This window comes from Trichogramma pretiosum, unplaced genomic scaffold, assembly GCF_000599845.2.
Source record: "Trichogramma pretiosum strain Unisexual culture from Peru unplaced genomic scaffold, Tpre_2.0 scaffold62, whole genome shotgun sequence".
Taxonomy (NCBI): Eukaryota; Metazoa; Arthropoda; class Insecta; order Hymenoptera; family Trichogrammatidae; genus Trichogramma; species Trichogramma pretiosum.
In genome coordinates this window covers 49,522-62,197 of record NW_019641674.1, presented here as the reverse complement: position 1 = coordinate 62,197, position 12,676 = coordinate 49,522, and the positions used below count along the sequence as shown (strand labels likewise).

The 12,676-nt window shown below is 38.4% G+C and overlaps 2 protein-coding genes across 4 annotated transcripts in view; both read left to right on the top strand.

Moving 5' to 3' along the window:
• The window catches only part of LOC106649362 (neprilysin-1-like), a 60,521-nt gene that overhangs the window by 23,453 nt on the left and 24,392 nt on the right, over positions 1 to 12,676 (top strand). For all 3 annotated transcript variants that reach the window (XM_023460570.1, XM_014366730.2, XM_014366739.2), the window contains 3 exons: positions 1,074 to 1,205; positions 1,282 to 1,380; positions 1,491 to 1,651. In XM_023460570.1, coding sequence (XP_023316338.1) covers positions 1,074 to 1,205; positions 1,282 to 1,380; positions 1,491 to 1,651 — 392 coding nt within the window. The remainder of the gene's footprint in view (positions 1 to 1,073; positions 1,206 to 1,281; positions 1,381 to 1,490; positions 1,652 to 12,676) is intronic.
• LOC106649377 (centrosomal protein of 120 kDa-like) lies at positions 1,661 to 3,762 on the top strand. Its single transcript, XM_014366749.2, has one exon. It carries the CDS (start codon positions 2,532 to 2,534, stop codon positions 3,675 to 3,677), a length of 1,146 nt encoding a protein of 381 aa, XP_014222235.1. The 5' UTR covers positions 1,661 to 2,531; the 3' UTR covers positions 3,678 to 3,762.

Here is a 12,676-nt window from a genome sequence, read left to right as displayed (position 1 = left end):
ATTTTTTTTTCTTTTGCGTTTTCTGGCGAGTAGTGTTTTTGGTCATCTATCGTAACTTTCAGAGGGTACCGATTGAGCTTCAGCACCAGGGTCGGATACACTTCTTCAGAACATTAATGGTTACGGCCACTACCACGGGTGAGACGACCCGCGAACTCTCAGATTGCTCTGCATGAACAATTAAGCACACATTTTTTTCCATTTTTCGTATTTACTGAAATTTGAGTCATAAAAGTACTATTTGAGAGCGACCTACTGGTTCGATCGTCTCATCCGAGGTAGTGACCGTAACCATTGATGTTCTGAAGAAGTGTACGCAACCCTGGTGCTGAAGCTCAATTGCTACCCTCTGAAAGTTACGATAGATGACCAAAAACACTACTCGCCAGAAAACGCAAAAGAAGAAAAAATTTAACACGTAAAGTATAGGAAAAGAGTTCGCGGAAACAGCTGTATCTCAGGGCAAAATCAAAATTTTGGAATTTTGAAAAAAGCAATGGAAAGGTACGGAAAAATCCTACTTAATAAAGCAATAAAAAATTTTTCGAGTTTAAGGTGTATGTGTCTCCTTAAGTATCATAGAACTCACTTAAAAATTATAACCTTTTCGCGGTATATTCGTAATTAATATCCGTTATTATACGTAATTTGTGCGAACATCAATTTTTAATATAACTCGGGACCTCGCCTTCAGATCATGATATTAATTATTTATTACATTACTATTTTCACTATTTTTAAATAATATTTTTCTTACCTAAAATATTATCTTCATCAAACCGAAAATACGCAACTTTGCTGATATTTTTAGGTTTTCGTAGGAAAAAAGAGTATCATCAATTGGTGCAGATATGTTTTTTTTAACTTAATGGTATCCGTTAAGATGTATACTATTTACTATTTTAATGAAATATTCATATTACTTGTAAATTTAGATCTTCAGTTTTAAATTTACCGATAAAATAAAATAAATCATAATTTGATTTATTTATTTAGCGGCTATTATGCTTTTGTTTACAAAAAGCATTTTTGAGTTACAACTAAAATATATTTATTGGGTTTTGACATTACAGAATAGTCGCGATGAAAAACGGTCAAGCCGAATAAAAAGTATTATTCAAAACTTCATACCAAGTGGACTAGAACCGACTCTCCGATCTTCCGAGGCTGATCAATTGCTTCAATTTTGTTTGTCATTAGATAAGGTAAAATCTTTTAATTTTTAATTTGAAAATTAATTTTAAACATGTTTTAGAGTACACTATTCTATTTTTTTAACAGATATTCCCAAGACATAAAGATATTTATAATTGGATTGACATCGATCAAAGGATATATGTACCTTACAATTTATCATATTTGCAAGACAGTTTTAATTATGTGAGTTTATGAATATCTCAAATTTTGTAGAAACAGTACAAAGGATTGAACTACTCTTAAATTTTTTTTTTTTGTAATAATTAAAATTAACGAATATATCACGTGTTTAGATAAGATGGAAGTTACTGCTGAATCTGAGCCTAGACAACGCTACTGCTCAGTTATATTACAATGGCTTTCATCGCAACGAAGATCATTCCAGTTATATATATGTGACCGCTCCACATTATTTTCGGAGTCTGGGTAAATTGCTCAACCGTTTTTCGAAAAGGTTAATATAAAAAATATGAAAACTAAATTTAATTTTTTAGTTCAGTTAAGTTTTTTTTCGTTGATAAGTTCAAACAAGCTTGATGAGTATAATTGAAGATGAACAACCTATCAATTTTAAATAATTTTGTTTTTAATAATTTTGAATTTCTATAAAAAAGTATCCCTGACGAAAATCGTTTCTTCTAGAAAAATTAATAAAATTTTATAAACTTCTATGAACTTTTATTAATTGATTTAAATCGTCGGATTTAAGACTCTAATAAAAGTTAATAGAAGTTTGTAAAGCTTTATGAGAGTTAATAACATTTTAAAGCTTTTTCATTTTTCAGTTACAATATTGTCAATTTATATAAAAGGTTATGATCTGTTTATAAAAATTATTTCATGTTTACAAAAAATAATACAAGATAATAAAAGTTTATAGATCATTCTAATTGGCAATTTCAAATTCTGAAAAAAAATTAGAATGAGATTTTGAACCAGAAAAATCGTACGATACTTTGGTTTTCATATTCGTTAACTACATGGAATTCTCAACAAATATCTATATTAGAGCTGTGCCATGTGTGTAAGCGTGTGTGTAGGGAACCATAATAACTTTCAACTATGTGTGCCGAAAGGTGCGTCAAACTATTATAGGGTTCTGACTTTACGTAGCGCCGCCGAGCGAGCAACATCAAGCGTGTGCAGCTCCGTGAAAAATACTGAGTATTTTTGATTTATAAGTGAGTTCTTTGTGACGAAAGAGAAAGGAAGGTATAGGAAAGAAAAGTAAAAAGATAGCAGAGAAGTATTGAAAAGAGATAGTACAAGGAAGTTTGAGACGTGGACAGAAAAGCGAAGAAAAAGAAAGGTAGAAATGCAAGAGGTTAGGTATAATGGCGGGCAGAGGCGGTTTGAGGTCGGGAAGTACAAGGAGCAAGGAGGACGTAGAAAAAGAAGAAAAGAAGAGAAGGACGGGCAATGGTATTCTGGTAGATCAAGCAAGGAAAGACCTGAAGAATCAACCGTTGATATCTGAAAGCCTGAAAAAAACCGTGCAATTTAAGGAGGTTAAAGAGAGGATAGAAGCACGCGGTAAGGTAGCAGGTAAATTTATCGACAGCAGAGGAAAGGACAAGAAAGAAATGACAGGTGGCGTCAGCAGCAAGGGAGACGCGAAGGATAGGACAGCAGATGACGACGAACTGGCTAGACAGGCAGCAGACTGGGAGAAGGAATGGTGGCGGATGTGCGAGGAGGTGAAGGAGTTGAAAGAGATGGTGATGCAGGGGCAGGAGAAGAAGAAAGAAGAAGACGAAAGAAGAGAAGAGCTCGAGAAGAAGAATGTAGAATATAAGGTAGAGATAGGTAGGCTAGGAAAGATAGTAGAAAAAATGGAAGGGAAGTTAGAAAGTGTAGAAAAGAAAATGGAAGAGCTGGAGGGAAGTGTGAAAGACTTGAATGAAGTGGTTTTGGATATTCTGAATGAGAAATGTGAGGGTGACAATGCGAGTGAGAGTGCGAGTGTAAAATCTAAGTACAGTGCGTGGAGTGGAAGAAGTGGTAAGAGCGGTATGAGTGTGTGTAGTCTGTCGGAGAAAGAGGTAATAAGAATGAAAAAGCTGGTGAATGAGAAAGAGAGAGAGGAGAGGAGGTTAAATGTTGTTATTAAAGGATGTAAAGGTATGAGTGAAAATGTGAAAGTGGAGGTAGAAAAGTTGTTACAGGATAAGATAGGTGTTAAGGTGCATTTCGAGGCTGCGTGGAAAAGTGGACAAGTAGTGATAGGTAGATGTCAGAATGCGGAACAGAAGGAGGAAATTATGAGAGGCAAGGCCAAGCTGGTTGGATCGACAATATTCATAGATAACGACTTGACGTTTGAGGAGAGGAAAGTGCAGGAAAGGATTAACAGATGGGCGAGAGAGCAGAGAGATAAAGGTAAAGAGGTGAGAGTAGGGCTTGGCAAAGTGTGTGTGAATGGAAAATGGATAAGATGGACTAGTATGCAGGATGAGAGAGTGGAGAGTGAGAATTTTTAAAGGAGGCCCAGAAGAAAGAAGAAAAGAAGAGGAGCTGGAGCGACTACTGGTATGAAGAGGACAAGGAGGCAGAGGAAAACATGGAGAAGGAGGAAGGAAAGGAGGAAGGAAAGGAGGAGGAAATAAGGAATAAAAGGTTGATATGGTGGAATGTAGCAGGAGTAGCGAGTAAAGATAAGGATTTTTGGGACTTTTTATTAAAATTTGATATGATTTGTTTAGTTGAGGCTTGGATGGAGGAGAGAACATGGAGCAAGTGGAAGGAAAATCTTGACAGCGACTTCAGGTGGTGGAATTTTGCGGCAAGAAGAGAGAAGAAGAGAGGTAGAGCAAAAGGAGGCATGCTGATAGGAGCAAGAAAGGAGTGGACAGAGGGAAAGATCTGCGAAGCCAAAGCAGTCAACGAAGGATTGGTGCACGTGACAGTTGGTGAGGAGCTGCAGGTGTTTGCAGTATACAATCAAGGAAATTTGAAGGAGCCATGGGAATTTTTTGAAAAAATGGAGGTGTCAGAGGAAGGAAGACTGATTATAGGAGGAGATTTCAACATAAGGACAGGAGAGGAAGGAAATATTGGATTTGGAGGTGCAGAAGACAGGAGGAGAAAAAGCAAAGATAAGAAGAAAAGCAATGAGGCAGGATTTATGTTGGAGGTAATTGGAAAGAAAGGCTGGAATATTCTGAATGGCAACGCAGGGAAGGATGAAGTAGGAGAATTCACGTACACAGGAGCAAGAGCAGAGTCAGTGATTGATTATGTTATAGTGAATGGAGAAGCCTGGCAAGATGTGATAGACTTTGAAGTAGGAGAGAGGGTAGAGTCGGATCATCAGCCGTTGATGGTAGAGCTGTGGCATAAGGATATACGAGTAAAAAAAGGAGGCAACGAGTAAGAAAAGGAGAGGGAAGAAAAGGCGGTCAGGAGCTCATGGACAGAGGAGGACAGCAGTATCTTCAAGGAGAAGGTAGAAGAGGCGATAAGGAGCAGAAGAGAAGCAGGAGGAAGGTGTGGTGATACGCTGTCAGAGTGGAATGAACTGAAAGGCATAGTGGAAGAATCGACAGTGAAAAAGGAAGTAGTCATAAAGAAGTGGAAATTAGGACAGAGAAGATGGTGGGACAGAGAATGCGGAAGGGCGAAGAGGAAGGCTAAACAATGTTACACAAAATGGAGGAGAGGTATAGCGAATAAAGAACAATACGTGGAAGAAAGAAGAGGATGGAAGATTTTATGCAAGGAAAAGGAGAGGAATTTCAAGGAAAGTGAGGCAGCTGTATTAAGGAGTTTGAAGAGCGAAGAGGAGATATGGAAGTTCATAGGAAATAGAAAGAGAAGACAAAAAGTGGAGAGTAGGATTGACAAGCAGGAATGGAAAGAAAGTTTCATGGAACTGTTGGAAGGATCAGAGCAGTGTCAAAAAGGAGAAAGCAGAAAAAGGATAGAGAAGAAAGGAGAAAAGATAGGGGAAGAGGAATTCAGGAAAATAATAGAAAAATTGAAAAAAAGGAAAGCGCCTGGTATAGATGGGATACAGAATGAAGCATGGATGGTGGAGTCTGCATTAAGACAAAAGCTGAAAGGTCTAATAGAAAGGATATGGGAAGGAGAGGAAGTGCCGGACGATTGGAGGACTGCGATAATCGTACCACTGTTCAAAAAAGGAGATGTAAATAAGCCAGGAAACTACAGAGGAATTTCACTACTGCCAACAGCGTATAAGATTTACACGGAAATCATAAGAGGAAGGTTAGTAAAGGAGATAGAAGAGAAAAAGATTTTGCCAGAAGGGCAGGCAGGATTCAGGAAGGGCAGATCAACTATGGATAATCTATATACTCTGAACTACGTGATTCAAAAGGCGAAGAAGGATAAGGAAAAGGTATATGCGACGTTTATAGACCTGAAAAAGGCTTTTGATACAGTGAACAGGAAGAAACTATGGGAGTGCATGAATAGACTTGGAATAAGCGAATATTTGACGGAAAGGATCAAGCAGCTATATGAGGAAACAAAGGGGAAGGTCAGATGGAAGAATGAAGTGTCGGAGGAATTTTGGACAGTGAAAGGAGTGAGACAAGGATGCTTATTGAGCCCAATTTTATTTTGTATCTATATCGCAGAAATGGAAAAAGAGTTCGAGAGAAGAAATGTCGGAGGGGTGAGGATTGGAAATACGAGGATATGGTCGTTGGCCTATGCAGATGACATCGTGATACTGTCAAAAAACAGAGAGGCAATGAAAGATATGCTACAGAGTACACAACGATTTTTTAAGGAAAGGCAGCTGGAGCTGAGCGAGGAGAAGACCAAGATATTGATATTTAACAAGAGGAGGAATCAAAGAGAAGAAAAGTGGCAATGGAAGGAAGGATATCTTAAAGAGGTGCGGAAATTCGAATACCTAGGAATGATGCTGAACACAGAAGGAAACTTTAATGGTCAGATAAGGAAATTGATGAAGAAAGGGATAGTGGCGGCGAAAGCAACGTGGGGATTAGGAGAGAGGAGATGCAGAGAAGATTATAGAAGAAGGATGTTGTTATTCAAGTACTTGGTGCAAAGTGTGATGAGTTATGGAGCGGAGCTGTGGGGGTGGAAAGAGCGGAAGGAACTAGAAAAGGTGCAAATGGATTACATAAGGTGGGTGCTGAGGTTGGACTTCTGCACGCCGGGCTACATCATTGTAAGGGAAACAGGAAGAAGAAAGATGTACAATGGATTAGAAGAGCAGTGGTATTCGAGAGGAAATGTGCAGCGGCAGAGGAAGGAAGATTGATAAAAAAGGTATGGGAGCAACAAGCAAGAGAAGGAGCAACAAAGGAAAGGAGAGAGGCACTTGGAAAAATAGGAGTGAGTTACAAGTATATAGAGTTGGCAACGAGGCAAAGAAGAAAAATAGAAGAAGAAATAGAAACGAGATTGGTCGACATTATGAGGCAGGAGACAGAGGAAAGAGTGAGAGGCGCCAGGTATAAAAAGGAGTATGAAAAATGGAAATGTGAGGAGATACCGAAATATTTAAGAGAATACAGGAGAGGAGTGGAAACAAATCTAATTGCGAGGATAAGGTGTGGCAACTTAATAGAAAGCAACAAATTTTGGAAGAGAAAAGAAGAAATGTGTATATTGTGTGAGGAGGAAGGAGGAAATTTGGAGCACTTATTTAATAATTGTAAAGTGGTAAGGGAAAAGTGGAAGAAGGAAGGAGGTAGAAGGTGGACAACTATGGAAATTACGAGTCAGGTAGGCAGCAAGGAAATCAGTAGAAGGGCAAGAGTGATTGATCAACTGGTGAGGGAAAAAAGAGAAGAGAGAGAAGAAGGAAAGGAAGAGAGGAGAGAAGAAGGAGAAGAGTAGATGGAAGTTAGAATAAGGTAGGAGGTAAGAGATATTTAGGAAATCGATTGTAACTGGTTGGATGTCGGGAAAAATAAATGTATGTTTAGATTAAGAAATATTTGAATAAGTTGTATTAGTAGATTTAAGGATAATAATAAGGTATTGTTATAAGGTAAATTGTAAAGTCTTTTCTGGGCCGCTGAGGCTGAAAATAAAGAATTATATATATATATATAATATATATATATATTATAGGGTACTTATACCAGCGATTGACCGCTTTCGACCAGTAAATGACCACTTTTGGATGTGCAATAATTATCGTTTTTCCTCGTTGAATTATGATCGAACATAGAAAACAAGATGCATCTTTCACTAAAGAATTGAATAACGCCCATAAAAATATATTTTTAATTGTTTTTCATGTGATATTTTCCAAAATGGTCATTCACTGGTACCCGGTCATTGATTGGTCTTAATACCCTATAGGAATTTATTAATTTAAAAAAAAAATTAGTTCAAAACTTTTATAAATTTTATAAAATTTTATCAAATTTTGCACATTTTTAATTTTTTGTTGATCCAAAACTAAAAAACTCGCCGTTGTTGAAGAAATACTTTCAACGTTTATAAACTTCTTATAACTTTTATAAACTTGTATTAACTTTTATTAGAGTCTCAAATCCGAATGTTTATATCAATTAATAAAAGTTACTAAAAGTTTATAAAAGTTTTTAAAAGTTCATAACATTTTATACCAAAAGATAATTTCCATTAGGGATAGAATATAAAATAGCTTTGACAATCAATAAAATATAAAATTATTTTAACCCATCAACAAATAGAAGGACTATTTTCTTGCCGACTTTGAAAGTCATCTTTCCTTTAATTTTGTAAGTACCAGCATTTTCAAAAAATGTATTCCCCTATAAGAATGCTGGCTCGAAGTTACTACCAAATGGTAAAAAAAAATGATGGCCAATAAAACAATAAAAAACGTGAAATTTTGGGCAAAAAATCTATTTCTGAATTTTTTTAATGCTACCATATACTGTTCATATTACAAATATGATCATGGGCACCCAAGTGGATAATATGATGATGGTAAATTACTGCTGAAAAACCAGAAACGGCTTTACCTCAGCCGCTATTCGTTTGGTGCAGCGTCTGAAAAATGCCAATTCAGGCTGTTGATATGAATAGTAGATTACACTTAAACCCGAAAAGTGTAAATTTTTCTATGAAATAGTGATACTTGAGCAGTTTGCATTATTCAAAAGTGTTTCGAGCGTAGATTACACTTTTGGAAAAATCGTCACAGCAAAAGAAAATGTAAAAAGTGCAAGATAAACATTTTTTCTAACGCAAATTTCACACTTTCAAAAAGTGTAATTTGCGCACGCAACGGAGGCGGGAGCTTGTTTATCTCGCACAAACGTCAAGTTTGCAACCTGAATGTAACGAGGGTTTTTCGAAAACTATTGAATTTATAAAAAAAGGAATAATAGAAAATAATATTGAAGAATTATTAATCACAAAAATTTCTCCAATATTTTTCAGAATTTATGATGACAATTTTTAGAAATTTGATTTCCCACGCTTATTAAGGATGTTCCCTCAGACCTAACCGACAAATTTGGGCATATGTCTAAAAAAAATCTGAAAAAATTCATACGCTTTCCTTGACAAATTCTAAGACTCTTTTGTTCTTTTAAAATTTTTCGTAGAGTTCATGCTTATTGAGATAAAAAATCGCAAAGATTCATTGCTTGAAATTGTTTAAATTTGAATCGTTTATAGCTCGTTAACAATCGATTTTAGAGAAAATTTGCAAGAGCACTTTTTTGTTTAAAATGACCCTAAAAACCTTAAAAAGTGGGTTTCAGGTCAAAAAGTTTAAATTTTTACTTTTGCAATGTTTTTACATTAACTTTTCTCAAAAACCCGTTTGGTCAAGTTTTTCCAGTTTTTGAGCTATGTTTTAGTACATACTGAACAATCATCTCCTAGTTTTTGAAAAGATTTTATCGATGTGTTTTTTTATAATCACACAAAATAGCGTCTTTTCGATACGCTAGCATAGGGATCTCATGTTAAAGTACCGAACTTTGATTAATTATATATCGGAAATTGTTTGGTTAAATTTCCTGAAATTTCTCACATATATGAAAAGCACTGTCAATAATATGTGGTTAAAATTTCAAGACCCTTTATCGATAGTCATTTTTTTGAGGGAACAACCTTAAATAATCTAACTGTATCTTTGAAAATATTAAAATAGAATTGAGGGTGCATATAATAAAGAAACAAAACTAAATATTTGTGTAATGAGTATACAATAGCTTTATTCTTAGAAAACTATCGAGTAATGAAACTATTGGACAATTAATTAGGAGCTTGATTAGGTGTTACACCTAGGGCTGTACCTGAGTTCTCGAGTTCGAGTCAAGTCGGGAAAATTTGAGTACTCGAGTTTTTTTCGAGGACTCGAGTTCTTTCGGGTACTCGAATTTTTTCGAGTAATCGAGGTTTTCGAGTACTCGCAATATATTTAAGTTTTAAGTAAATAAATGATGAATTAACAGTCTCTAAACCACCTCCCTTTGTGTTTACGTGCTTATAAGTGTGATATTCGCAGCGGATTAAATTGAAAGAAAAAAAAAATTTAATAACACCACACCACACCACCACAGTACCCGAAAAAACTCGAGTACTCAACTCGAACTCGACGAGTCGAGTTTTTTCGAGTACTCGAACAGCCCTGGTTACACCTATTACTGAACCTACCCGTAATATTGTATTTGAAACAATGTTGAACGTTTAATCAAATGTTCAATAGTTGCGACACTAAAGTTATTTTTAAAGCACAGCTTCCCATATTCCCATTCAAATGAGCAAAAAAATACAGAGTGAAAACCTGTCGTTGCGATAATTCAGCTCAAAGAACTGCATTCATGGATTTTCTCTTACCTATTCACGCAAGGGGTTTCTCGGGTACAATAGTCAACAGGGACAGCTCGGTGATCTGTCCACGGCCCATCGACGTTCCTTCCTTGATCCTCGTTGAAACGGGATAGTTGGCCATTGTCGGTACGTGACAGCCTCCCTCGGATGACACGATCTCGATGAGGTTTATAGAATAAGGCAGCATGGTAACATCCGTCCTCGCTCGTAGATGTGGACCTGGTGACGTCAACGGTACATCGACTTGGCAAAACGTGAGCGTATTGCCTTCCTTGACGTACTTCACTGTCTCGTGACCCCTAAACGATCTACCGACCAGAATCTCCACCGGCAGGTTCTCGTCGGAGACAAGTCGGCACTTTATATTTGATACCGTTGCATCATCGATTTGGATGTTCACTATTACGTACGCCGGTTATACTACGCGAAACTCCGAAGGTCCAAGGCTTTTCAAGTCGGTTGTTTCGTAATGGATTCGAAATTAATTGATCACTGCCGAATTTATTTTCATAATACAGGCCGCACTGCCTGGGTCGATGAAAGCTTCGAATTTTGTATTGTTGACTATCGCTGTCTTGAAATATTTATCCGCCGAAGATACGTTTGCGTCGTGGATCATGTTTACACTGCTCGCTTTATTTGTACAGTCTTACTTATAATGACCGTTTTTCTTACACGATGTACTATATGGGTCGACTCGCGGCTCGGGGCAATTTCTGGAGATGTGTCCGTAAGCTTGGCAATTGAAACATCTCGGTTCACCCTGCTCGTTCGTTTGAGGTCAAGACGATACTGGGTTGTTCACCCGGACAATCGACCTTTCCGTCACTAAGGTCGCTTGATACTCGTTGGAGTTTCTCCTTGTCGTATTCGGGCCAGTGTTTGCCTGAGCTCGGGCTCGCTCTTGACGCTGTCCAACTTTATGCTCGTATTCGATGATATTGTGAATAGACCGATTAGCACCTGCTCAATAATTTCCGCAGCGTCCAGGTTCAAATTTAAGCACAGTTTGACTTTGCTGTGCAAGTACTGCTGGATATGTTCGCCTTTCAGCTGTAACCGCTCGGTCATCCTATTCTATCTTTTGGTCATATTTTCTTGTTGTAAGTACGTTGACTCAAACGCTGCACTGAATTTCGGCCACGTGTCGAGAGAGGCTCGCCTGTCCGAGAACCAATCCCTAGCGACTTGTGCGAGGTGTATACGCGCTGTTTCCAAGGCGAAGGCTTCTGGCCAGTTGTGCAGAACACGCATGCTTCGGATATTTTCTATCCATTCGCGCGATACGGCTGGAGCCTCACTTCCGGTGAATACTGGAATGCTTTTACTCAAATCCGGCATTACCTGATAATTCAAGGGCGCCGCGGTAGACTGAGCATCCTGGAAAGTAAGATTTCTTGATACACCGTTGAGAATCCGCTCCATGATTTCGTCGCGGCTTCTATCCCGTCGACTATTTTCCACCAACATCGACTCGAACCACGTCTTGAATCCAAGATACTCGCTACAATTACTCCGATCTCCACTACTCGTACTACAACGATTCTACGGCGAACTTCTTATTTTTCTCTTCTACATTCACACTACGCAATCATACAATACTCTCACACATCCGCGCGACCGACCAAGTCTAATCCAATTTACAACCTTCTTCGACGCTCCGTTGCCTCGGCCTTTATTCTCGATGTCGTCTCCCGCTGTCCCCCAGCTGCTCCGTTCTCGTGGTCTGCCCGGTCCAAGGGCGCTTGCCTCGCCGTGGAGATACCTCGGACGATTAATCAGAAGGTCGCTGTACAGCAAATCACGTGGCTCGCTGCCTTCCGAGCCTCACGATCGCCTCGTCACCTAGCAACTCTTCTCTCGTCTCACCGAACTCCAGGCTTGAACACAGCCTTCCCACGGACACGACACACGAACTTCCGCTGCATAGTATCCTTAAGTATTTAATTGTAATGGTATATTGTAGAGAAATTGTCTCCTATGAACTCACGAACGGCGTTCGCGTGTTCAAATCTATTTTGGCTATCGTGGAATTAGCATCGCGCTGCGACACTTGCGAGACCCGTGTTTTAACGAGTCCAATTCGGAAGATATTTGACGACGCACTATCCTTACGAGATGGAATTACCGTACAGCGGTGGGACCGGACGATATACTTGGACAGCGGTCCTTGGTCTACTTTGTAAGTACCAACTCTTTCTTTCACGCGGTTAAGCTCTCCGTAGGGTCTCTTTTTGCTCTCACTCTGCTGCTGCTACGCGACTCGCAGTCGGAATAATAGTATATTACTGCCCTAAGCCTCGGCTTTGCCTCGGTCGCTTATTTCACGTGTTCTGGGACTTTTCTGTTTTTCCCGGCCTAGGGTAGTAATATACTATTCTACTACAAGGGCAGTAATATACTATGTATTAATTATTATGATCATCCTTCACTTTAATTCTTAACTTAAATTATCTTTTAATAAACTTTATCTTATATTTTACTTGAATGCGTTGCCCCTTCGACCGCTGGCTAGCAATCCTTTCCATATTACGGACAAGTCTCCGCGGTACAAATTAATCTTCCGAACTAATACTCCGATACATAACGCGTGTCTCCACTAGACCAACTCCTACTGTATTCCAGCATGCTGGCCTAGAAGTAACCGTTGATGATTCTCTATAGGTACTCAGTTTGGATTGTTGTACGCGAAGTA

Excerpts from the sequence above, each read along its gene's own strand:
- LOC106649377 (XM_014366749.2), top strand. The coding sequence starts at position 2,532 with ATGGCGGGCAGAGGCGGTTTGAGGTCGGGAAGTACAAGGAGCAAGGAG.